At 37.9% G+C, this 24,818-nt stretch overlaps 1 protein-coding gene across 1 annotated transcript in view; it reads right to left on the bottom strand.

Annotated features, from left to right (window-relative positions):
* Positions 1 to 24,818, bottom strand: part of OXCT1 (3-oxoacid CoA-transferase 1) — a 159,798-nt gene that overhangs the window by 54,480 nt on the left and 80,500 nt on the right. The window contains exons 9-13 of the mRNA XM_061129875.1: positions 23,916 to 24,030; positions 21,042 to 21,136; positions 19,313 to 19,361; positions 13,055 to 13,127; positions 12,368 to 12,443 (exon numbers count right to left, since the gene is read on the bottom strand). Of these exons, the coding sequence (XP_060985858.1) occupies positions 12,368 to 12,443; positions 13,055 to 13,127; positions 19,313 to 19,361; positions 21,042 to 21,136; positions 23,916 to 24,030 (408 nt within the window). The remainder of the gene's footprint in view (positions 1 to 12,367; positions 12,444 to 13,054; positions 13,128 to 19,312; positions 19,362 to 21,041; positions 21,137 to 23,915; positions 24,031 to 24,818) is intronic.

The raw sequence follows: 24,818 nt of genomic DNA, 5'->3' as shown, positions 1-24,818 counted from the left end.
GTATGACCAAATTCATACAGAGCTGCTAGGAGGCCAAGTAGCATCATGGCTTGGAACCAATCAGATGTCTAGCTTACCTTCTTTCAGTGTCTGACTTGAATATATCTGAGTCTCAGTGAATGGAGTTCTTAGAACCAAGCAGTTGTTCACAAACACATCATATGCAACATACAAAGGAGGAAAATATTTCCTTTCCTTCAGAGCAAAAACAGACTCAGATAGCAATCAAAAGACAAAATCTCTTTTAAGATTACTGAAAATTGAGATATTTCAAAAAGAAAAATCTATTTCATATCCTCATGTTATTTTGCTTACTTAAAAGATTAACACTGGTGGGGACCTAGGTTGAGTGAGTTAACTTGCTAATGAATCTGCTATTGTTCCTTCCTGATCTTACATTTAATCCTTTTTTTTTTTAAACCTCTATTTAGGATTCCCCTTTGCAATGATCCCCATATTTCTATAATTATGTCTCAATGTTTCGCATTTAAGAAATATCAAAAGCTAAAATTATAAAAATCCTAGTAGAGGATAAGAACTCTTTCAAAGAATGCTTCAGTTGGTAGATTATAAAAAACAAAATGGGTAGATAATGGATAAAATACTTCATACATGAGATTGATGTTAATTACTGTGATTAGGCAGTGGAGACTTTAGAATTCAAGTGAGGACTTAAAAGATAATATGCAGAAGAAAGAATATGCAAAGAAGGTGCTGGTCAGTCCAGCACCTTCCAAAGCCTGCAGCTTGAACTAGTATTACACATACAGCATGTATCCTTCCAATTGTAATAGCCTGTACCCCACACATGAGCTTCCCACGTGGCACCAGTGGTAAGGAACTCACCTGCCAATGCAGGAGACATAAGAGATGTAGGTTCGATCCCTGGGTCAGGAAGATTCCCTGGAGAAGGGATTGGCTACCCATTTCAGTATTCTTGCCTGGAGAATCCCATGGACTGAGGAGCCTGCCAGGCTACAGTCCATAGGTTCACAGTCAGACATGACTGAAACAACTTAGTACGCACACATGCTACCCCACACAATGAAACAGATTTCTTTCTCAAGTTTATGGAAATGCTGTAAAGATATTTATTTACTTTGCAGGTAGTTCTGTCTCCATAACAAAAGGCATTAGTAAAATACATTCAAAAAAAGAAACAAAGAAACTTGTGGCAGAATGCAAAGTACATAAAAGCAAACAATACTGTGATTAAATCCCCACTGCATAACTTGCAACACAGGTAAACTTGAAAACTCTCCTGGCCTGAGTCTCTTCATCTAATAACAACAGGGACTATTATATTTAACTCACAGAGTTACAAGGATTAAGTGACAATAAACATACAAATAAAGAACCTGACCAATAGCATGAACCAAAGTGCTTCTAGTAAAAATAGCAGATTTTAACTTAGCTCCCTTGTAGTAAAAATAGAAGATTTTTAACTTAGTTGTGGCTTCCCTGCTAACTCAGTGGTAAAGAGGTCACCTGCCAGTACAGGAGATATGGATTCAATCCCGAGTTGGGAAAACACCCTGGAGGAAGGAAATGGCAACCCACTCCAGTATTCTTATCTGGGAAATCCCATGGATAAACGAGTCTGGTGGGCTGAGCACACACACACAGCTTTTGATATCCATAGGATCCTCCAAGTAAGAGAAATTTTCCTTATAAAATTCGTATGTCAATATGGTAGTCAATAAATACTTTTAATCTGAAAAATATTGAAAGTGAGTAATAAAACTAAAGACTAGTTTTCAACATAACGTTTTCCAGACAGTCATAGATTAAAGTATTTTTGGATAACCAAATATAGTTTTCAAGTGAAGAACAATAATAAACAGCTTATGTTCCTAATAATAGCCTAAATTCATAAATTTTACTAATCCTAGGTTGTCTTTTTTTTTTTTTAATGTATGCTCACTTGTTAAATTGCAGTACAAAAAGAAATCATTCTTTGGTCTCAGAAATTTCACGAATATTAAATGTGTCTCTAATTGGCACAGGAAGTGAAGTTCTATCCTTGGGGTCAACGTACGTTTTATTCCCTGGTAGAATGAGAAGGGCTTGGCTAGGTTCTTCCATGGTCCTCTATTCTCTCCAGGGGAGCTAGGAACAGAATAAACTGGGGGGATCACCCTGGTATACAGGAACCATAGACAGAGGACACTCCCGCATATATGGAGACTTAGCTAAACATGAGCTTACAAGGGAGAAATAATGACAGCAAGGAAACAGCAGGGCCACAAGCCAAAGTGGTAGAAACCAAATGCTAGAGTGGGGCTTTTTTTGTCTCGATTTGACTGATGTTCAGCTGTGACAGCTATGAGATATCAGCATGTGAGACAGATGCTCAGTAACAGAATTTTCAGAGAAAATGGTCAAAAACAAGTTCTATGATTTTTGGATCCACTGGCAAGACCAAGGAGCAGGGTATAGGCCACAGCAGAGAATTCTCTATAAAGGGCTTGAAGAAAGGTCCATCCCAGCAACCAAAAAGAGGGGCAAGTGTTCGTCTACCCCTAAATCGACATCTTAGAGCCTAGATGACAATAGGAGAGCAGCATACCCTTTGGAGAAGAGCCAGGATGCAAACAGGGAATGGCAAGTCTGATTCCTACCTGAGAAAGTAGAAGCTACCATGATGGCAAAGTAGCTACACTATTCCTGAAGGTGGACAAGAAATGTGTGGGTGCTTCCCAGATGTGGGCCATGTAGGAGAGGGCCAGCATGAAGATGCTTTAATATTTTCTCAACAAGACGCCATGGAAGGAAGAGAGGGTCCTATCACTGAGAGTGTATGTGTGAAGTGGACTATAGGAAAACCAGGAGCTTCTGGCAAAGCATCCAGGCATCATTCACCAGGACAGACACTACAGAAGGAGCCCAGAAGGGGGTCCCCGAAACCCCAGCCCAACCACACGAGAAAGGGATCAGCTCTGAACATCTGAAAGGACCAGAGGGCATGGAGGCAGTTCACAGCATTGCCAGTCAACAGCCATATAAGAACTTTCCCGACCTTCTTCCTCACCTTTCCATTCTCCTGAATTTTGACCCTGCAGTGTCAAACTGAGTTGGTGGACAAAGTGAGTGAAGAGAAAACACAAAAGAACACCAAGCAACCCTCCCCAAATGCAGGCAGCCTGTTCTGCCCACAGCTGGGAAGCAGTGGTGAAAGGAGATACTTCACTTTTGAAAGCATCCTGAAGCGAAGCTCACTAGTCTGCACTGTGTTTAGTTGCTCAGCTGTGTCTGCTTCTTTATAACACCATGGACTATAGCTTGCCAGGCTCCTCTGTCCATGGGATTTCCCAGGCAAGAATGCTGGAAATCTTCCCAATCCAGAGATCAAACCTGGGTCTCCTGCATAGCAGGCAGATTCCTCATCTGAGCCACCAGTTTGAACTGGATCCTTTAATTCTAGACTCACTACTGAGTTTGGGAATTAAAGTGACCCACTGCAAGTTTATTTATCTGAGAATGAGCTGACACAGAGGGAAAGCTTCCCAACTGAATAAAGTTAAATGCACCACAGGAGATAAAAATTGCTGTGCTTTGATTTCATCCCAAGCGTAAGACTTGTTCAATATATCAGAAACAAAACACACACACACACACGTTCACACATGCTTGCTTGTTACAGCTGGTCTCTTAAGACACATTCACAACGAAGAACAGTCACCATCAATACTGCTTTTTAAAATGATCAAAGGCAGCAGTACTGGAAACAATATTTGATAAGATATAATAAACGCTAAAAGCCAAAAGGAAGGCGTCCAGAACAACAGCAAAAAAAAGGATTAAGTGCCCCTCCAGAAAAATAAGATATTGCCTGCTCTTTAAATAGTCAAGGATGCAGTTTTTAAAGAAATGCAAAATAACAGATTAGAACAACAGGAAAAACAAACAAACAAAAACTGATACCAGAGTTGGTGATAGAGTGAAAACAGTATGAGTGTAAAGTGGGATAATTTTTTGACAAGAATTCAGTAAGTTTCAAAAAACCTAAAAATTGACCAAGATGTTCTATTACTAGGGATTTACACTAGGAAAATCATCCAAGAACTATATAAAGACCAAAGTTCAAAAATATTATTAATGGTTTCAAACAATTAGAAAATCAGACAGGGACTTCCCTGGTGGTCCAGTGGTTTAGAACCCACCTTGCTGGGAGAAAATAATAGCAAACGAAACACCTGACAATGAATTAATCTCCAAAATATACAAAGCAGCTCATGCAGCTCAACACCAGAAAAACGAACAACCTAATCAAAAAGTGGGCAAGAGACCTAAACACACATTTCTCCAAAGAAGATATACATATGGTAATAAAACAAGAAAAGATGCTCAACATCAGTCATTATTAGAGAAATGTAAATCAAAACCACAGTGAGGTATCATTTCATGCCAGTCAGAATGGCCATCATCAAAAAGTCTACAAAGAATAAATGCTGGAGAGGGTGTGGAGAAAGGGAACCCGCTTACACTGTTGCTGCTGCTGCTGCTAAGTAGCATCAGTCGTGTCCAACTCTGTGCGACCCCGTAGACGGCAGCCCACCAGGCTCCTCCATCCATGGGATTTTCCAGACAAGAATACTGGAGTGGGTCGCCAGTGCCTTCTCTGCTTACACTGTTGGTGGGAATGCAAACTGGTACAGCCACTATGGAGAACAGTGTGAAGATTCCTTAAAAAACTAGAAACAGAACTGCCGTATGACCCAGCAATCCCACTGCTGGGCATACAATTCCAAGGAAACCAGAACTGAAAGAGACACATGTACCCCAATGTTCACTGCAGCAGTATTTACAATAGCTAGGACATGGAAGCAACCTAGATGTCCATCAGCAGATGAGCGGGTAAGGAAGTTGTGGTACATATACACAATGGAATATTACTAAGCTATAAAAAGGAATGCATTTGAATCAGTTCTAATAAAGTGGATGAAACTGGAGCCTGTTATACAGAGAGAAATAAGTCAGAAAGAGAAAGACAAATACTGTATATAAATGCATATATATGGAATTTAGAAAGAGAGTAATGACAATCTACATGCTGGGCAGCAAAAGACACACAGATGTTAAGAACAGACTTTTGGACTCAGTGGGAGAAGGCAAGGGTGGGATGATTTGACAGAACAGCATTGAAACATGTACATTACCATATGTACAACAGATGACCCAATCAAGTTCAATGCATGAAGCAGGGCATTCAAAGTCCGTGCTCAAAGACAATCCAGAAGGGGAGGGAGATGGAAGGGGGGTTCAGGATGGGGTGGACACATGTACACCCACAGCTGATTCATGTTGATGTATGGAAAAAACCAGCACAATATTGTAATTATCCTCCAATTAAACTAATTAATTAAAAAGAAAATAGAATCTACCTTGCATTGCAGGGGACAGAGGTTAAATTCTTGGTCAGGGAACTGAGATTCTACATGGCACGGAGCAACTAAGCCCACATACCGCAGCTAAAGATACCACGTTTTCCAAGTAAGACCCAAAACAGCCAAATAAATACAAATAAATAAATAATTAAAAAAAAAATAAATACAGACAAAAAAATAGAAAAACCATCTTTCAGACATCAGAGAGTAGGCAGTACAGGATTGTGATCTCTGAGAAAAGGGAAGCCAATGAGAGGGGCCCACAACTGCCCCAGGCTACTGTCTACAGTTTCAGCCTGCAGTGCAAGGAGGGGAAACCAGAAGTCCAGCTGCCTCATTTGGGTTGAGATCTCAGATCAACTAGAATTTGACTTGAGATCTCAAAATACCAGAGGGGAGCTTGCTATACAGACAGAGAGCTCAGAAGATTTGCAAAAGGTAAACTCAAGTTGTTTACCAGAGTAATGATGTGTATATATTACAAGAAAAAATTATCCAAAGCCTGGTGAAGAATCACTAGAAGTATTAGGTGAAAAATGCCCAGAATTCACACAGGTCTGAAAATAATTCATATTCCCACTAGCCAGAGGGGAAATGCCATGGATATCAGGTAGTGTCCTCAGAAAGAAACAGTATGAGTAGTGGGGCTAATTAGACTTAAACTAAAGGCTGCTGTCAACTAATCTCAAAGAGCTTAAAAGCAAATTTTCCATAAATTAAAGTAAATAAATAAAAATTTAAAGAAATTTTTTAAAAAAGCAAATACTGAAAGAATCAACTTGAGTAACATCTGTAAGACTTGCATTTAAAAAAAAAAAAAATCAAAGGATGTCCTTCAAGCAGAAAGACAATATGGTCAGATGGCATTCTGAATTGATATAAAGGAAAAGTGAAGGAAAGAGCAAATATACAGGGAAAATAGATAAAATACATAATTTACATACACAAATTATGAACAGTATTTTTCTCATTTTCAATCTCTTCAAAAGAGACTTGACTGTTTAGAGCAAAATAATAACGAAGTACCATGGATTTATGGGGCTTCCCAGGTGGCACTAGTGATAAAGAATCTGCCTGTCAATGCAGGGGACATAAGAGACACAGGTTCGATCCCCGGGTTGGGAAGATCTCCTGGAGGAGGGCATGGCGACCCACTCCAGTATTTTTGCCTTGAGAATCCCCATGGACAGAGGAGCCAGGAAGGCTATAGTCCACAGAGTTGCAAAAAGCTGGACAAAACTGAAGTGACTTAGCACACATGCATGCACCATGGATTTATAACACATGCAGAATAAAACATATGACTAAAGAGCAAAGAAGATAACATAGAATATAAGTTTATAGCTGCATGGTTCTTTCATTATACATTAAGTGATATAACTTGATAAATAAAAGATGGCCTGTACTGCAAATCTTGAGAGAACCACTAAAATATATATAAGAAAATAAGCCAAGACTGGATAAAAAACCAAAATCTAACTATATATGTTAAGTGCAAAAACTCACTTAAATGTAAAGATAGGTTATAGGTAGAAGAATGGGAAAAGATATACCATGCAGAGTGGTCATATTAAGACAGTAGGCTTCAGAATAAGAAATATTATCAGAGATGAAGAAAAATATAACTTTTTAAAAGGTCAATTTGTTAAAAGAATATAATAATCTTAAATGTGTACTACTGCAATGGAGCTCTAAAATATATAAAGTAAAAAGTGATATAACTGAAAGGAGAAACATACAAATGTACAATTATAACTCAAGATTTCAATGCTCTTCTCTCAGTAACTGATAGAAAGGAACAGTAGACATGAACCACACCATCTCCCTACTTTACCTAATTGACAGTTATAGGACACTCTAGCCAATAAGAGCAGAATACACATTCTTTTCAAGAATGGAAACAGATGGAACGAGCACAAAGATAGATTATAATCTATGCTGCAAATACACCTCAAACTTAAAAGGATAGAACCCATGTAAAGTATGTACTCTGACTTCACAAGAATTAAACTAGAAATTAGCACAAAGTTTTGTGGAAAATCACCAAATATATTGAAATTAAATGACATACTTTTAAATAACCAATAGGTCATGGGAAAAAAATCACAAGGGAGATTAAAAAGATCCTGAAGAGAATAATAATAAAACAAAATAGATAAAAATTTGTGGGATGTTACTGATACAGTGCTTAGAGAGAAATTTAGAGTATGGCCCTTAATACACATCTAATAAATATTTGTTGAATGAATGAGCTAACTTAATCCCCAAAGCAAGCACATGAGTTAAATGTTATCATTTTACAAATGAATATATCAAGGTTCACCTAATTTGTTATACCACCAATAAATGACAGAACCAGTGCTTAAGCAAGGCTTCCCTGGTGGCTCGGATGGTAAAGAATCTGCCTGCAATAAGGGAGATCTAGGTTCACTCCCTGGGTCAGAAAGAACCCCTGGAGAAGGGAATGGCAACCCACTTCAGTACTCTTGCTTAGACAATTCCATAGACAGAGGAGCCTGGAGGGCTGCAGCCTCTGCGTGCATCATAAGTCACTTCAGTCGTGTCCGACTCCTTTTGACTCTATGGACTGTAACCTGCCAGGCTCTTCTGTCCATGGAATTCTCTAGGCAAATATTGGAGTGAGTTGCCATGCCTTCCTCCAGGGCATCTTCCCGACCCAGGGATCAAACCTGCATCTCATGCCTTCTGCACTGGCAGGAGAGTTCTTTGCCACTAATGCCAGCTGGGAAGCCCAGCCTACAGTCCACGGGGTAGGCGTGTCGCAAAGAATTGGACACGACTGAGCAACTGAGCGATTAACACGTTCACTTCAGTACTTAAGAACAGGCATATCTAACCCCGAAGTTCTCTACAGTCTCTGTTACATTACACTGATGGAGCAAAAGCACTGCTGAGTAACTGTGAAGCACATGTATCTCCCACCTGCCCTTTTTCCTTGCCCATGGCTTGCAGCTGCCTGAGCACTGGGACAAATGGACCAGACACCAGGATCTTATAACAACCATCTAGATCTGTATGTCTGTATCTATCCATACAGTAATCTTCAGATTTCTGTATCTGTACCTACAGTTTAATACATGGGCTACACTTCATGCATCTAAACCACGAGACTAAATGTTGAACACAACCCCTTCCCCTCATCTGTGGTAGGAAAACTAGAGAATTAACTTATTGAAAACAGGCGTCATATCTAGGAGACCAAGTCAATGTTATGCACTCATACATACAGCATACATGAATATGACGTCGATTTGTGCTTAACCTTCTAAAATGCACAAAGAAATGAAAAGTATGAGGGAAAAACAAACACCTAACCATCCTATTTGTGTTTTTCCCAAGAATCCCTCATGTCTGTTCTCCCCGTGTAGAAGGAGCAGGCCCTTGGCTGTTATATTCAGCTCAGATACAGCAATTTGTCCAGAGGGCAGCTATTGCAGGCTTTTAATAACCAGCTCCCATAGTAGGTCATACACATCTACTTCCCCTCACAAGTTTATCATCTATGGCAACTGTTTCCCAGAAATAAGCATTAGAAAAGCCAGAGCAGCTCTTGATGGAGAGTCAATGGACTGCACATCTTCTAATATTTCTGCAGCTTGCCAGGGGTTACCATCATCAGAGAACTAGAAAGAGCCAATCACTGTTCTGTCACATTTTCTCTCTTTGTATGTTCAGGGCAGAATTTTAAAAAATCTGTGAAAACAGGACCCATGCTGCATACTAAGAAGCTATTAGAGGATAAGACAAATAGCATCCACACCATCTGCTTGCCTTAAAAGCTTAAAGTTTATTATAATCTGACATTGTAATGATTGATGGAGATGCTACGATGCAGAGAAACTCAAGACTTTACAACCATTGAAAGATTATTAAACTCAGTAAAACGATAAAAGTAAATGAAAAATGATATAATAAAGCTGAACCCTTCAGCGCCTTGACTGCCAGGTTGTGCAATAAAAATATATCTAAATTTTATAAATCAACATAAATCTTTAGGGCAAACAGAAATAGATAGCTCACTGAAACTAAATAAGGAGGACATAACCAATAAAAACAAGAAATGTGTCCTCGGATCTGGTACTTGAATATGAATTTGGATACACAGGTTTTACAGTTATTGTAAAATACAGTCTTGCTTACGCCAGTGTTTTCTGAGGCAAATATTCCCTCTCAATGTTAAGCAACAGTACACTGAAGAAGTTAAAAATAAAAGCCACTATTTAGGGAGTGCTTTGAGTCTTCACTTTTCATTTTCTTTTCATTTAATCCTAACAAAAACATGTACTCCAGATTGTGAATTTTTAAGGAGTAGAGCTGAAATTCAAATCAGATCTCTCCCAAATTAAAGCTCATGGTCTTGACTCTTAAGCTATCTTGAATCCAAAGGAATCAAAATATATACCATGTATCACATACAAAGAATCCCAGAAGTGATTATCAGTTACTAAAAGAACAAAAGAGGGCTTCCCTGGTGGCTCACAGGTAAAGAATCTGCCTGCCGATGCAGGAGACAGGGATTCAATCCCTGATCTGGCAAGACCTAACCAGCTGTGGATCAACTGAGCCCATGTACCACAACTAGTGGGCAAGAGCTCTAGAGCCTGAGAGCTGCAGCTACTGAAGCCTGCGTGCCTAGAGACCATTCTCTCCAACCAGAAAAGTCACCGCGATGAAAAACCCATCCACTGCAACTAGAGAGTAGCGCTCACCACAGCTACAGAAAAGCCTGCACAGCAATCAAGACCCAGCACAGCCATAAATAAAATTCTAAAAGAACAAAAGAAATGCTCATTCAGAAAAGACACTATTAACTTCCATGACCAAAAGAGTGGAACCAGACAGAAGTACACTTTTTAAGCTTAATTTTTCTCCACGCCCCTTCAGAACTCCAGAGTTCTCTATCGCTGCTCCACTAGATCCAGTCCTTTGCAAACTCATGAGCTCCAAACTGTATTAGGAAGATTACAAAGTAATAAACACTGATGTTTTCATCATTCACAGGACTCTTCATAGGATATGTAAAACCATGATACACGTTGGAAAATCTTTCCTACAAATGACAACTACATAATGCATACTCGCACCATGACAGCTTCCAGCCTCACTGTGTGCTAAATCATAATAAAAACAAATTGTATAGTAGCTTGTTAAAGATGCCCAAGTTCCCTGAAAGCAAAAATGTGTTGGACATGTTTCTGTGATTTTAAAACTCACTAACAGTCAGAGAAATAGACTCTACTTTGAACTCTCTTGCTTCTGCTCATAATAATCAATCCTCTTCCGCCCTCTGCCAGGCACCTCCAACTTCTCCTTCTTAACTTATCAAATAATAACAACCCATTTATCTAGCATATACTGTGTCAAGCTCTATGATATGTATTATAACCTTAGAGTCGGAGCTGAAACTCAGGGCTTGCTATTTTATGCTCCTTCTACTACCCTCTATTAGCCTTTTTCTAAAATTTGAAAAGAGAAATACACTCTTTCTACACAAATAAACATTCCTATAAAGTATCAATCTGACTTACTGTATAATGCTCAGGAGACCCCCTGATTTCTTTGAAGCCGCCAAAAGTTGCCAGCTCTTATAACTATGGCTAATTTAGAATAACAATATAATCCATAATTTGCTAAGGGTTCTTACTATTAATGGGTCAATGATATTTTCCCTTTACATTTTAAATATGATTGATGATCATTCTTTAATACACTCAAACTTGGTTTTCAAATGTGGTTACATATCATCACCACCATACAGGACTGCTTTTAAAATGACCAGTTCCCAGGTTATATCCCAGATTAAATTGGAAACTAATGATGGGCCAGAGGCATCATCATTTTTAAAAATTCCCAGGTGCTTCCAATATGCAACCAAGTTTGAGAGCCAGAACTGTAATAATAACTGAAATTTTAAAATAATGTTTCAAGAGATCATAGTTCAAAAAAGCTAAACTAATACAATCTCTACCATTGTCATCAACTACATTAATTCACCCTCCTCAAAAAATGAGCAGGAAAAACTAAGAAATTTAAAAAAACAAAAAACCTTTCATTATAGAACACCAACCTCAGTTAAAATATTTTTTAGCTCAAGCTTCAGAGAAACATACAAGAAATCTTTAAAGATACACATTAAAAGAGTAACCTGAAAAAAATGAGCTCATAATCATGAACACTCATTGTTTGCCCACACATATAAAGAACCACACTCTGGAATGTAAAGAACTACACTCATAAATCAACTGATTATAGTCTTTTTTCCAAAGTGGTTCAGGGTGGGGAGCACATGTAAATTCATGGCTGATTCATGTCAATGTATGACAAAAACCACTACAATATTGTAAAATAATTAGCCTCCAACTAATAAAAATAAACGAAAAAAAAAGAGGTTTCTTCCTTGATTTAGATCGTTAGTAAATGAAAAATGTTTGCATTTCACAGACATGTTTAAATATCACAGGTTTTGTATTCGGTAAAAGAAGACAATGTGATTGATTACTCATGGGGTCACATGACTAATCAAGAGAGCATTTTAACCACTGTGAATAAGAAAATAATACAAGTAACATAAAATTAATGAACATATTACTCTTTCTAGTTATAAAGCTTAGTTATAATAAATATTTGTATTTCTTACTTTTATCAGAGTATAATTAACCCATATTTTTTACCTTCTGAGGAAGTTCTCTGTTTTTCTAGGGAAAATAATGCTTTGACTCTGATCTTATCTATTTTTAGTTCCAATTACATAGTAAACTGGCAAAGCTAAATATTTTTCAGGAGAATTAGAAATTTGATTTTTATTAAAATTTGAAATAAGAAATACATATTACAATATTTATTTTTGTAACAATTATATTTGCACTCATAGCAATCTGACAAGATTTCTCTTAATATTAATACTTCAAAAACAATTATTCTAACCCAGGCATAATTCAGAAGAAAACATGCCTACTTACAGGTATCATCCAGTTAGCCAGGTCACCATATTTGGAAACCTGCATGGCTCCTAGCATTGTTAGATTGACATGTCCCCTGAGAAAGACAAAGAAGAAATATAAAGCAAACTTCCATGTTTTATGTCCCTTTTGCTTGAAATTGCCAGCCATTAAATAATCCTACTCCCCCTGCCCCCAAATATATTTGCTCTCCTCCACCCAACACTTGATGTCCAAATAGAATGACTTCAAGCTGATATAGAAAAATAACTATTAAGAGTTCTTGTAAAAAATTATAGCCTATATTGTCTCCAAAAACAAATTAAAAACAGGTGTATACAGTGAGTTTGTTTCCATTGGTGAGGGAGAATGTGGCTCGGTTTGAAGGAAACACTAGCTAGAAAATGAAAACACAAGTTTGTAGAAAATGTTAGGATCCTCAGAAAGAGCCTCAAAAATGTTTACTTCAGTTTAGTTGGCACACAGACATATATTCCACTTTGAAGGTTCTTTTAATAATTGTGGGCTGCATGTTCCAATTGCCAACATTCAATGTGAATAATTTCACATCTTGGTGCAGCCAAGCAAGTCCATGATCATTTTCCGGCTGGGAGAGGTGGTTATGTTTCAGAGTCTTGCTAACAGACTCAGGGATGACTCAGCTCATTCCACACCGTGGGAAACATGAGGGGCTCCGTTATTACATACCCTCTAATCATCGCAAATGATTCATCGCTGGAGAAATAAGAGGCTCCTGGAAGAACAGTAACTGTTTCCTTGCCTACACACACACACACACACACACACACATACAAAGAGAGGGAAAACAAAAGAAAGAAAATGCTATTAGATTTCTAAGAGCGGAAACCATGGTGGAGACAGAGGTCTACACCTTTTCTATTTCATACAGAACTAAGTGTCCCTTAACCAAAACGCAGCAACAACAGGGGTATGGGGGGACACAATGGGGACTCTCAACCTACGAAGATAAGTGTTTTGTCACTAACATTGTTCAGATTTGCCCTTGCGTGGGGATAGTGAAAAGCAGACCAACTTTTCATTTTATTATTGTTTTGAAATTCTCTACAGACAATGCACTTCTCTATTGCCTATTATTACATAACCATCTCTGTCTCCCATCAGACCCAGTCCCTTCACAAGCCTCTATTAAACTCTAATAGGAGTAAAGAAGAAAGGGGCTCCTGGGATGCACCCGTCAGAACCCAATGCTACTTGTAAGTCACTGGACTGAAACATTGTAGAATAAACATGAAGAAATACAGCTTGAAGGGAATGACACAGGAGATGCTTCTCAAATATTTCTTAAAAATCAACGAATAATCTAGAAAGAAGGTTCCACCTAATTCCTTAACGTCACTGGGCCTGAATCTCTTCTTTCAACCTCTCTCTCTCTCTCTCTGCTTAATCTTTTTGCCCTTGCTTTGGTAAATTTCTATTAATAACCAGAAAAGGTCCTCTTAGAAGGACCTCTCCCAACACTTACATCCCATAATAAAAACTCAGAACTAGAAAAGTTCTTCAAGGTCATCCAATCCCTACACAAGCAATAATATAACCTAACTCAAACCTGAGCTGCTTAGTTCTTGTGACCTGTCTATTCAGGAGTTTGAGTTACCCAGGAGATGCTTCTGGTCTCAACAGAAAAGTGTTCACATGCCACTCTGCCAAAGCTTAAGGCAACTGTCTGAGGACACTGCATGCCACCGCCCCAGTGTAATAGGGCAGACAAGAAGAAGGGGAAGAAAAGTGATTCCAAGACTGGAAGAGAGCAAAGCTCTTGGACATAACAGGACCAGAGTAATCTGACCGTGCTCAGATGTGCAACAGCTGTCCCCTCAACTTCTCAAGTCATGTCCAAGAGCTAACTTCACCAATATCACCCTCCACCTGAGCTCACATAAAGCTCACATAAAGCATGACTATCTATATCATGATGAATTATTTATTGACCCCCAAAAGTTTGATTCTAAACAAAGGAAACATTTTCACCTCTTTTAAAGGAACATAAAGCTGAAAAGCTTGGGAAAATACTGTCTGGTGTGATTAATAAGGGCTGGCTTGTAAACAGCACATAAGATTTGAAGGATTAAATGAAATCATGCATGTAAAGCCCTTACTCTAGGACCTGGCACAGAGAAAGCACTCTGTGAACATTAATTTTTAATATTATTTTCACTGTTATTCCTCACTCCAAACCTACTTGTGAAAAAGACAATGCCATCAACCCTCTAGGGATAAATGCTACAGGGGCAAGCAATTAGCTTTTATGATACGGTTATATACCAGCGTGTGAACTCCAGGTTTCAGGACAAGCAGAATACAACTAAGCCTTACACAACTAACACCACTTTCACATCCAGAAAATACAGTTCCTCTCCAGTCCTGTGAGATGGAGAGGCAAAGAAGATCTTGTAGGCTGAAAAAGCAAAACAAACAAACAAAAGTCTCAATTCTTTGTTCTCTATGTGATAAATCAAAATGCCTTCCAAAGGGCTATCTCTACTGGCTGGCAGTATATAGAAGGCATTATTTACCACTTACTGTAAAGGAAACTCTGAGATCAATGCACACAGAGCTTCCGATCTCCCCATGTGATTTATCAAGGATAGTATTTTTTAAAGAGCCCAGAAAATAATTCTTATGAAAGTTATTGTCAGGCCCCCTGTAATATATTCTGGTATCTTACAAACATATTCTTTGAAAAAAAAGCTAATTTTCATCATTTTTAACATCCCAAAATCTAAATAAAAATAGGATATCCTAAAGTTGATATTAATGCTTTTAAAATACAGTGTCCTAATTTGGTTAAATAATTATAATCAATAATACAATCAATATCTTAAAGAAAAAAGGCTTTCGTATTTGGCTTTTCCTAATTATTTGTCTCTTTCAACTTTCCCCTCTATATGTCTACATCCTCTCATGATATTCAGGCAACAGAATTAACCAATTTCATGGTTATTGAGTCATTTGGCTCATGACATAATATGTCATTCACTCAATAACAAGTAAATGTTTACTCTGTGCCTTAAAACAAAATGCAGATGCCCTAGACAAATGGTTCTCAAACACTCATCAGAATCACATGGTGGGCTTATAAAATTGAGCACAACTCCCAGAGTTTGAGAACTTTCATCTCTAAGAAGTCCCCAGTGATGGGGATGCCAATGCTGTAGCTCTGAAAACCACACTTTGAGAATCACTGCCCTATGCAAGGGCTTCCCAGGTGGCTAAAGAATCTGCTTGCAATGCAGGAGATACAGGTTCAATCCCTGGATAGGGAAGATCCCCTGAAGGAGGACACAGAAACCCACGTCAGTACGCTTGCCTGGAGAATCCCATGGACAGAGGAGCCTTGAGGGCTACAGTCTATAGTGTCACAAAGAGTCGGACATGACTATAGCAACCAAGCAAGCATGCACGCCCTAAACAAAAGGAACACAGTACCCAGCAAGGGAGATGAATATACACAAATAATAACACGGCAAAATGTGGTATGCTTATGAGATGCTAAATGTGTTGTGGGTTCGAAGGAGAAGCACTTCTGAGCCGCAAGAGGATTTGGAGAGGACAAATGAACTAGGACTTGAAGGCTAGGCATTACTGATAAAGAGATGGGGATGAAAAAGGAAGGGATGGAACAAAACAAAAAAGGAAGGGCACTGAAAGAGCTAAGTCATGGAGGAAGGAAACAGAAGAGATCGAGCAGTTCAGTATGGGTGGACTCAGCTATAGCAAAAGATAAATCTGGAAAGGTCAATCACAATCATTAGGGAGATCCTGAATGCAGTACTATTTGTACTTTAGACTGCAGGCCTGTAATTCTTCAGATGTGGCACACAGACCTCTAGAGCAGATACTACTGATGTTGGGGGCTGGAAACTGCTCTGATTATTGCAGGATAGTTAACAGCATCCCTGGCCTCTGCATACTAAAATGCCAGTTAACACTGGCACTCCAAACATTATCAAATGTCCCCAGAAAGGTGTAATCACCCCTCTTTCCCATTGAAAGCCACTGCTCTAGAGGCACATGGCAGGAAACAAGGATATTCAAAAGCCATGAGATTAACACGGTTCTTTCTAAGTCGTTGTTATTGTTTAGTTGCTAAGTCTTTGTAAGTAGTTTTTTAATCAAAAGGTAGGGAAGCCTGGCATGCTGCAGTCCCTGGATTCGCACAGTCAGACATGACTTAGTGACTGAACAATGAACAAGAAGAAGTCATTAAAAACATTTTGATATTAAAATAAGAAAAATATTAAGAAATAAGAAAGAATGCAAAATGCACATTAATATGAAAGCTAACATGAGATTTATTAGAAATTTCACAATTGCACTAGGATACTGCAAATCTTCCTGAGGCCTCGGAAATGTTCTAAATGCTGCCTTCTGCACCTTTGTAAATTTTCAAGTTATCAGTGGATGTAGCTCAATGTGCAGAGGAAAAGGCCTGGGGCCAAGAGCAGGAGACTACATGTGAATCTGTCCCTAGCAACCTGATCTTGAGCACACCACTTCACTTTTCTGGGCTTCAGTTTCCCAACGTGTATAAAAAGTTTTCACTTGAGGCTCAAATGATATATTGATTATGTATGTGAAAAAATATGCTGTAAACTATGTGATTCTATACAAGTGGTCATTCATTGTTACATAATCATATAAAATTATTTAGAAAAAAGTATCCTTAGAAATAGTTCTAATTATTATTTTAATACACTTTTTATGCCCAGAAACATAACTCTCTGTCTTTGTTCTAACGGATTTCTATGAAAATCCTTTCAAATGAACACAAACAATGGGCTAATTTTCCTGGTTATGTCCAAACTTGGGGAGTTGAGGAAATCATCAATTTATATTCTGGGTTCTGGAGATCAAAGTATTTCCCCTCTAACTTAGCTCCAAAGGCAAAAGCACCATAAATCCCAAAAAGGACTTTGATGAAAGAATACTATTAAACTGATTTGAGGCCTGGTTTCCCAAAAGCAATGAATTCTGGTTTTACAAAGTACTTTAAGATTATATATGGTATTTCAGAAGTTGAAATCTAAAACTGGTGGCTTCATTAGGATTGAGCTACTTTTAAGCTCAATGGAATCAGAAATGTCTACTCTCCAATGATGTCATTGAAAAGATTAACTACTTTCCAAAGAAAGTGGGTTTTATGAGCTCAAGCCTGAAATTTGGAAAATGGAGTTATTCATTTTGCAAATAACTCACTAACATCATAAATTAATTAAACTAAGCAGCAAATATTTTCACAGATCAATGAGTTATTGCTAAAGGGTACAGTACAATTAAATCACAGCCTTGGTTAAATGTCATTGCTTTATCACATTGCGCCTTTCAGAGTTAAGTCGTGTTAACTAATTCAACTATTCAACCAGAAGCTGTTTTACTTCCAAAAATCCTAAGTATTAAACATCAATTCTACTTGGCAGCTGGCCTTTATATTCGGTTCCTGTTGCTTCTCTTCAGAAATTTACACATACTATTTTTGAACGCAAAGTAAGAATTATACTTTTGTGGGGGTAGAGTGAATGGGAGTAAAAGAAGGATAAAGAAAATCATGCTGGAATATAAAAATTAGCTTCTTATGGGAAGCTCCATTCTAAGGAAAATCTTTAGCTCCAACATGTTGGCAGTATTGCCTCAAGTATGGGCAGTGATGGAGGTCAAAAGGTCTGACCTGTTTTTCCTCCTCCTCCAGGCTGCTGCAATGTATGACTCTCTGTCCCAGTCAAATAAAAGGCTAACAACAAAAGGCAAAGCATATGAATACCAGAACATAGGAGAAGACAGGCTAGAGTTCCCAAATCAAAGAAACTTTGTATTTATCACCTATATCACTAGGTTGCAATGAGTAGCAGAGTACATCCTTAAGTACCCTTGAAGTTTTGAAGGATGCTCTATTAACCAGCATTCTTGCCTGGGAACTCCTACGGACAGAGGAGCCTGGCCGGCTACAGTCCATGGGGTCACAAAAGAGTTGAACACAACTTAGCAACTAATCAACAAACAACTCCTAACTCTGATGTCAATTAGAGCAGCAATCCCCAATCTTTTGAGCACTAGAGACTAGTCTCATGGAAGACGATTTCTCCATGGACCAGAGGGTAGAGGGAAGATTTCAGGATTATTCAAGCATATTACATATATTGTGCATTTTGTTTCTATTATTATTACATCAGTTCCACCTCAGATCATCAGGTATTCGATCCTAGTGGTTAGGGACCCCTGGATTAGAGGACAGAATGTATCACCCACGACAAAAACCCCAGAGCCCCAGATCTTGGTTTTGGCTGCTACCATGGATCTACTTCCCACCTTCTCATTATGAGAAGACAGATATATTTCTGCCTGAGGTCAGCCAAGTGGAGGCACGAGCAGGAGACAGAGCAAGGAGCAAGGTGAGATAGAAGACTCCCTTTCTCACCTTCACCCAGCTTTCTGCAAGATGGTTGTGTTCCCCCACAAAGACCCTGGTTCCTGTCTGGTGGCCCTTTCCTACAGCTGCCCCTTAAGGCCCAAGGGTGATAAAAACTCCCTGTGGTACTTCCACATTCTTTCTGGCTTGCCTTAACCCTGTTGACACCCTGTAAACTATCCTTTCCTTTAATTCTCCTCGTTACCCCACCTGAGAGCATTCTCTGTGCACAGTCAGGATGGCGCCTGATTGGCCCACCAAAGCTCCTGCCATTTCATGTAGCCCCTCCTGCAATTTCTCCTATATCTTACTCTGCCCTAAATAGGGGAGACCTCTGATGGGCAAGCAGACCAAGATGGCAGTGGGAAGGCTTCTTTCGCCTCCTCCATGTAAAGCACAGTGCATATTCTCCAGGAAACATCAAAGAATCAAGCCCAATTCCTTACTCTAATACCATTTGGCAGAGAATGAGACTAACAGCAAAGGAAAATGCTGGACGCACATGTAATGAGTTATTTTACCTGCATTGATTAGATCTGCATCAACTTCATTTTTTAATGGGTATGGGCCCTGTCAAATAAAGCACACATCCAGTTAGGAAAAGAAGTTTCTCACTGAATCACACACTAAAACTTTAATGCAAACAACTTCATTTAAAACCTCAGGAAATGATTATGGAAAAGACTTGAGGTGAACCTTTTCAAAGTAATCCTGATGTTTTCATGGCTCGGTTTCTCACATTGATTAGTCTTTTCTATGCTAATAAGTGTGATCCGGTAAGTGAAAAATAGTTTCTTCAAACTACCAAGTCTGAAAGAAATGTTAAGCTATTGGAAATACAGGTCAATAAAAAAGTAGTTATTTAGTATCTACTATGCAGTCTATGCTATAGTGTATCAATGAATACAAACTAAATGGCTACTTTATTGTGCTAGAAGGATCTGAAGAAGCAAGTCTCATCTTTTTGATGCCCTTACTTTCCCTCTGACTGGTAACCCTAAGTTTTTATTTTTTATGTATTTTTATAAATCATCTCTAATAACTTGAATAGGGTGAGCAGTTTCATAACATAACATATATTAAACTAAAAGAGAGGAAATAGAAAAAGAGAAAAGAAAAGGTCTAAGTTAGAGCCAAAAAAGAGGAAATAGTGGCTGTGAAACTTTAACATACTTTTAAAAAATGGGATAAAAAATGTATTCTTTAAATAAACTGAAATGGTAACTAATGTTTTAGACCTGTGTAAAATTTTCTTTAGACAGTTATCATAATTATGCATATCAACTTATTTCCCTTGTCTTCAAAATGAGGGATCTGGTTACTCTAGATAATCTCAAAGGAACTTGAAAAATGTAAGTCTTTGCAGTATGAATCTGTTTTTATCCAGACTATTACCATTTTTGTGTTCTCAAAAACGGTCACAATCATTGCCTCAATCAAAATCAACTACATGCTCATGACCATAATTTATATTTTAAATGCTGGATATACATTTTCCATATGTATGATTTGTACTGCATTAACAGTTAAGATCTACCAAGAAACAATAAAAGATTAGGAATATTATAAATTGTCAGACTATAAGTAATCTCTGCCATAATTAATAAGTAAATAAAAGTTATTCAGGGAGCTAAAGTATTTAATTTTATGTTAAATAAATACTAAAATAAAGGGAATGGTCAAATTCGATGAGAATATTGAGCCCATTTGAAAAGTTATTCTTGAGAAAGGGAAAATTCTACCCTTTTGAACAACATGGCCTCAAAATGATTATTACATGAGAACTTTTTGAATTAGCCAACTGTCAAAAAATGTCCTGTTCTAAAGGATCAATAGAAATATTACTCTTCAGTTTCTCATGCTGAGACTTGCTGATTTTTATTTAATGTAGAATTAATAACCTTCATTATCTTGTGCAATCACACAAAGGTTAATAATAGTTTACCTGAACAGGCTGGTGTGAGGTCTCTGAAGTGGGTGTAATAGGGGAGATGGAAGCTCATACAGTGATAAATGAGGAGCGATTGAAAAGCTCATGGAGTCGGGAAACTACCATCTACTCCATAAAATATGACAGGACATGTTCATACTACCACTTTATGGGAAAAGTTTAACATTTTATTATGAGGATAAAGAGAAAGAAAAATAAGATTGGGAAATCTAAGCTAACAATCCTAAGAAAACTGCACTATATAAAATATCTCATTTTCCATTGAGACTGGATAAATAAAGCTTTAATTTCTGTCTTACCAAACCCAGGACTCCGTTTTCACTCTGCAGATGGACAGTCATATTGGGGCTGATATAGTTGCTGGCCAGAAGTGGTATTCCTATACCCAAATTGGCTGGAATAAAAGATGTTAAGGTCCAACATACAGAAGGTAGAGAGATTATGTCATAAATCTTCTACATGAATAAACCTGCACAGAAGTGTTTAAAGGCACTTTTTCTGAATGTATTCTCCCACCACTCTCTAGGTACTATTTTGTAATTTTTTCAAAAACAAAATCTCTCAAATAATCACAGCTTTCACCATGCAGATATCAAAGTAGTGGCTTCAGAAAACTAATCAAAAGGTCATGTTTATTGTAAGATACATTTAGCAAACTTTTGGATTGTATTATGACTTATATACTATGTATTAGGACTAATGTATTATGATATATGTACTATGACTGCTGACTGATATAACACGGCCTGAGCTTTGTTTAAAAGCATTTTTCACTATTTGAAACTCCAACTGAGACTAAAGATGATTAAAATATTCTATAAGGGGCTTCTGTGTTTGAATTTTAACAAAGTTTTCTGACAACACCAAAATGTCTAGCTAAATTGTATGGATTCCTTTGGGTCACTGTAGTAACATCCATTGGTAACTGAAACTTCTCTAAGACATAAAGAGGATGGTGGGGATGCTTAAGTTTCAGTGAATACATCTGAGACCATCTATTAAAAAGAAGCTATGCTACAGCATCAAAGTGCTACCTGACTGGGATTAGCAGATGCCAACTATTATACACAGAATGGATAAAAAGCAAGGCCCTACTGTACAGCACAGGGAACTGTATTCAACATCCTATGACAAACCATAACGGAAAATAATCTGCAAAAGAATCTATGTATGCATAACTGAGTCACTCTGCTATACAGTAGAAATTAAATACAACACTGCAAGTCAACTAAACTTCAATCAATTTTTTTTTAAAGAGCTAACTGAGGCTATTAAACCGTCTTCAGATGATCAAAGTCCTGACTTGTATGCTGTGGTGTGAATTTGATCTTGCCTCTCAAGATCAAAGCAGCTGACCAGATCAGAAATACTGATTGTGGGAATTCTCTGGCATCCAGTGGTTAGGACTTGGCATTTTCACTGCTGTGGGCCTGGGCTTGATTCCTGGTCGGGGAACTAAGATCCCACAAGCTATGCAGAACGGCCCAAAAGAAAAAGAACAACTGACACTGTCTGGAACTGCTGTCCATGCTGTCCACTACTGCACACCATAGACTCTTACAGAATTAAAGAATAACAGCACTCTGATGAGATTCTAATAACAGGGAGTGCTTTAAGAATCAAGGCCAGAAAAGATAAAGTTTGTACATGGTACCATATTGTAAACTACAAAGGCCAGCAAAACAACCCAATGTGCCAGGTCACCTCCAGTGAACATAGTGAGTCTATGAAACTACGATGATAGCTACTTGGATTACCTCCTACCAAACCATCTAGCGTAGAGTTAATTGTGTTTCTCACAGTGATACACGTAACACATTGAGGTACTGATTCCATTATAAGCAGGTTATTTTCAAGAAAGGGCAATCCAAATTACAAGTTTTATACTTCAACTCTCTTATCATATGCTGCAATTTTCAGTTCTTTAATATTATTTAGTGAGTCAAATACCAGGGAGAAAAAAGTCCATGCAATTTGAGTTGAAAAACACTAGGTGCTGTGGAAAGACCATTATATGAACTGACTTGCAAATATTTTTCATAGGCAATACAATGACAGTGAATAACAGATATTTAGAAGAGAAGCTAATACATCTAAAATCAGAATTATCATATAGTCAGTGTTAAAATGCCAATGGTAAACCAGTTGACTGGAGGTAAAAAGAAAACCCACAGACAAGCTTTCATCTGCTCAGCCAATTTGGTTGACTCTGTATCTTGCTGATATGGGAGCTGAAAAAGGAGGCACTATAATATTCTCTTCCCTGTGTGAATTCCCACCATAAACCAATGCATAAACTGAAAGGTAAAAAAAAAAAAAAAATGAAGTGATGGAGGTAAGAAGAAAGTTAAAAAAAAAAAAAGGGAGTTTCCCCAGTCACTATCAGTCTGAAAGAAGGTTTTTGTGGACTAGAGGAAGTTCAGAGAGTGGACACACATGTCATGTTTCTACCTCCTGTCCCGGGACTTTAAGTATGGCTTTACTGTATTCACCATTCAACAAATATTTACCTTATCATACATTATTTGAATGTATATATAATATTATTTGTATTATATAGTTCAATGGTTAACCTCTCGAAAATTAGCAAACTGGCAAACAGACTCACTGACATTTAAACATATTCAAAATCCAAACACTTTATCTACCCCTTTCTTAACAAAGTATCTAAAGCAGAATTTGAATCATTCATTGAATATAAAACATCGGACATAAAAGGGTACACTCACAGGGATCTTTGTCATGGGAAACAAGAGGCTGTTAAGAAACTGGATCTTATGTTTCAAATGAGTACGTAAATGTCAGAACACAGAGAAAGCAAATAGCATTGGTTACAACTAGTACTTCTGAGAATTTAAACCTTCATCTTGGGTAATCTCTTTTCCCAATTAACTTTAGCCAAATGCCAAATTGAACTGAAATTCACTGTATATCAGAGAATAGCTAAGCAAATTTTCAGTCACTATTTTGCTTCAAGAAGGTAAAAGAATTATAATTTCAATTTCATTTATCTTTATATCTTTAGGTTACATGCCACATTTTGTAAAAACTGATCAACTGCTTTAGAAGTTACAATGGACTAGAAAAGAATCCCTATGCAGGAAGTCTAGTAACCTGATGAATATGTAAAAAGGGCTAGGTCTTTGCTCAGCTGCAGAAGGAATAAAGGATACCATACATGCCATCCTCAAATTCAAGAGCTGCCCGCTTGATGATACGTTCCCTGACATTATCTCCAGGTTTACCAGATGTGGTTTTTATATCTTCCTCTTTCCGGATTGATAAACGCTTTAAAATAAACAGAAGTAAATTATTCATGGTTGAGGTATGCCTTTTATGTTATTACTGCTGAAATATGAAACTGTATTGGAAAAAATTTTAACTCTCCCCCATTACTAACAGGAAGCAAATCTGCAATATAATATAGACGGTTTTTTTTAACAAAAGAAGAGTTTTGGATGACACCTGATGACAGAAATAATTCTTTAGGAAGTAACTGAGAGGTCAGGTTTGTTTGAAGAGGAAGATACACTTGTTCTCTCTCTGAAGCGAGTAATTCCTCCGTCACTGTCACACTGAGTGCTACTACTGTTACCCTTAAGAGTCCTACAACTGAATTCTCCTCAGGTGCTCAGGGATGCAGCTGGAACAAAGAAAACAAACAGACCTTTCAACTGTTTTTTTGTGGGGCTGTCAGAATGTGTTTACCAAGTATTGCTGCTGCCAGTCGCCTATTTCCACCTGCACAGTCGAGACTGGTTTTGCTATAAGTGCATCACAGAAATCTTAGAAATATCCAGAAACCAGCCAGAAAACTATTTCCATCACTAGATCTCCTTGACACAGACTCTGGTCCCTGTTTGCAAATGTCCTCTTTTTGATCCCTGGCCCCTGACATTAGTTTTAGATTGCAGTGTCTTCCTGTTTGATGTCAACAGGTAGAGGGCATCTCTGAATCTCTGGTCTCTTACTGCTTGTCTATTCTGTTGCTGATCCCTACACATTTCTGAATCTTAATATCGACTCTGATCCAGCTGATCTTCATGCTCTCAGTAGCCTTAGTATATACCTCCAAT

This window comes from Dama dama, chromosome 25 (genome assembly GCF_033118175.1).
Source record: "Dama dama isolate Ldn47 chromosome 25, ASM3311817v1, whole genome shotgun sequence".
In the NCBI taxonomy this organism is placed as follows: domain Eukaryota; kingdom Metazoa; phylum Chordata; class Mammalia; order Artiodactyla; family Cervidae; genus Dama; species Dama dama.
Note: the sequence above shows the minus strand (reverse complement) of the source record. Positions and strands in the feature narration are given on the sequence as shown.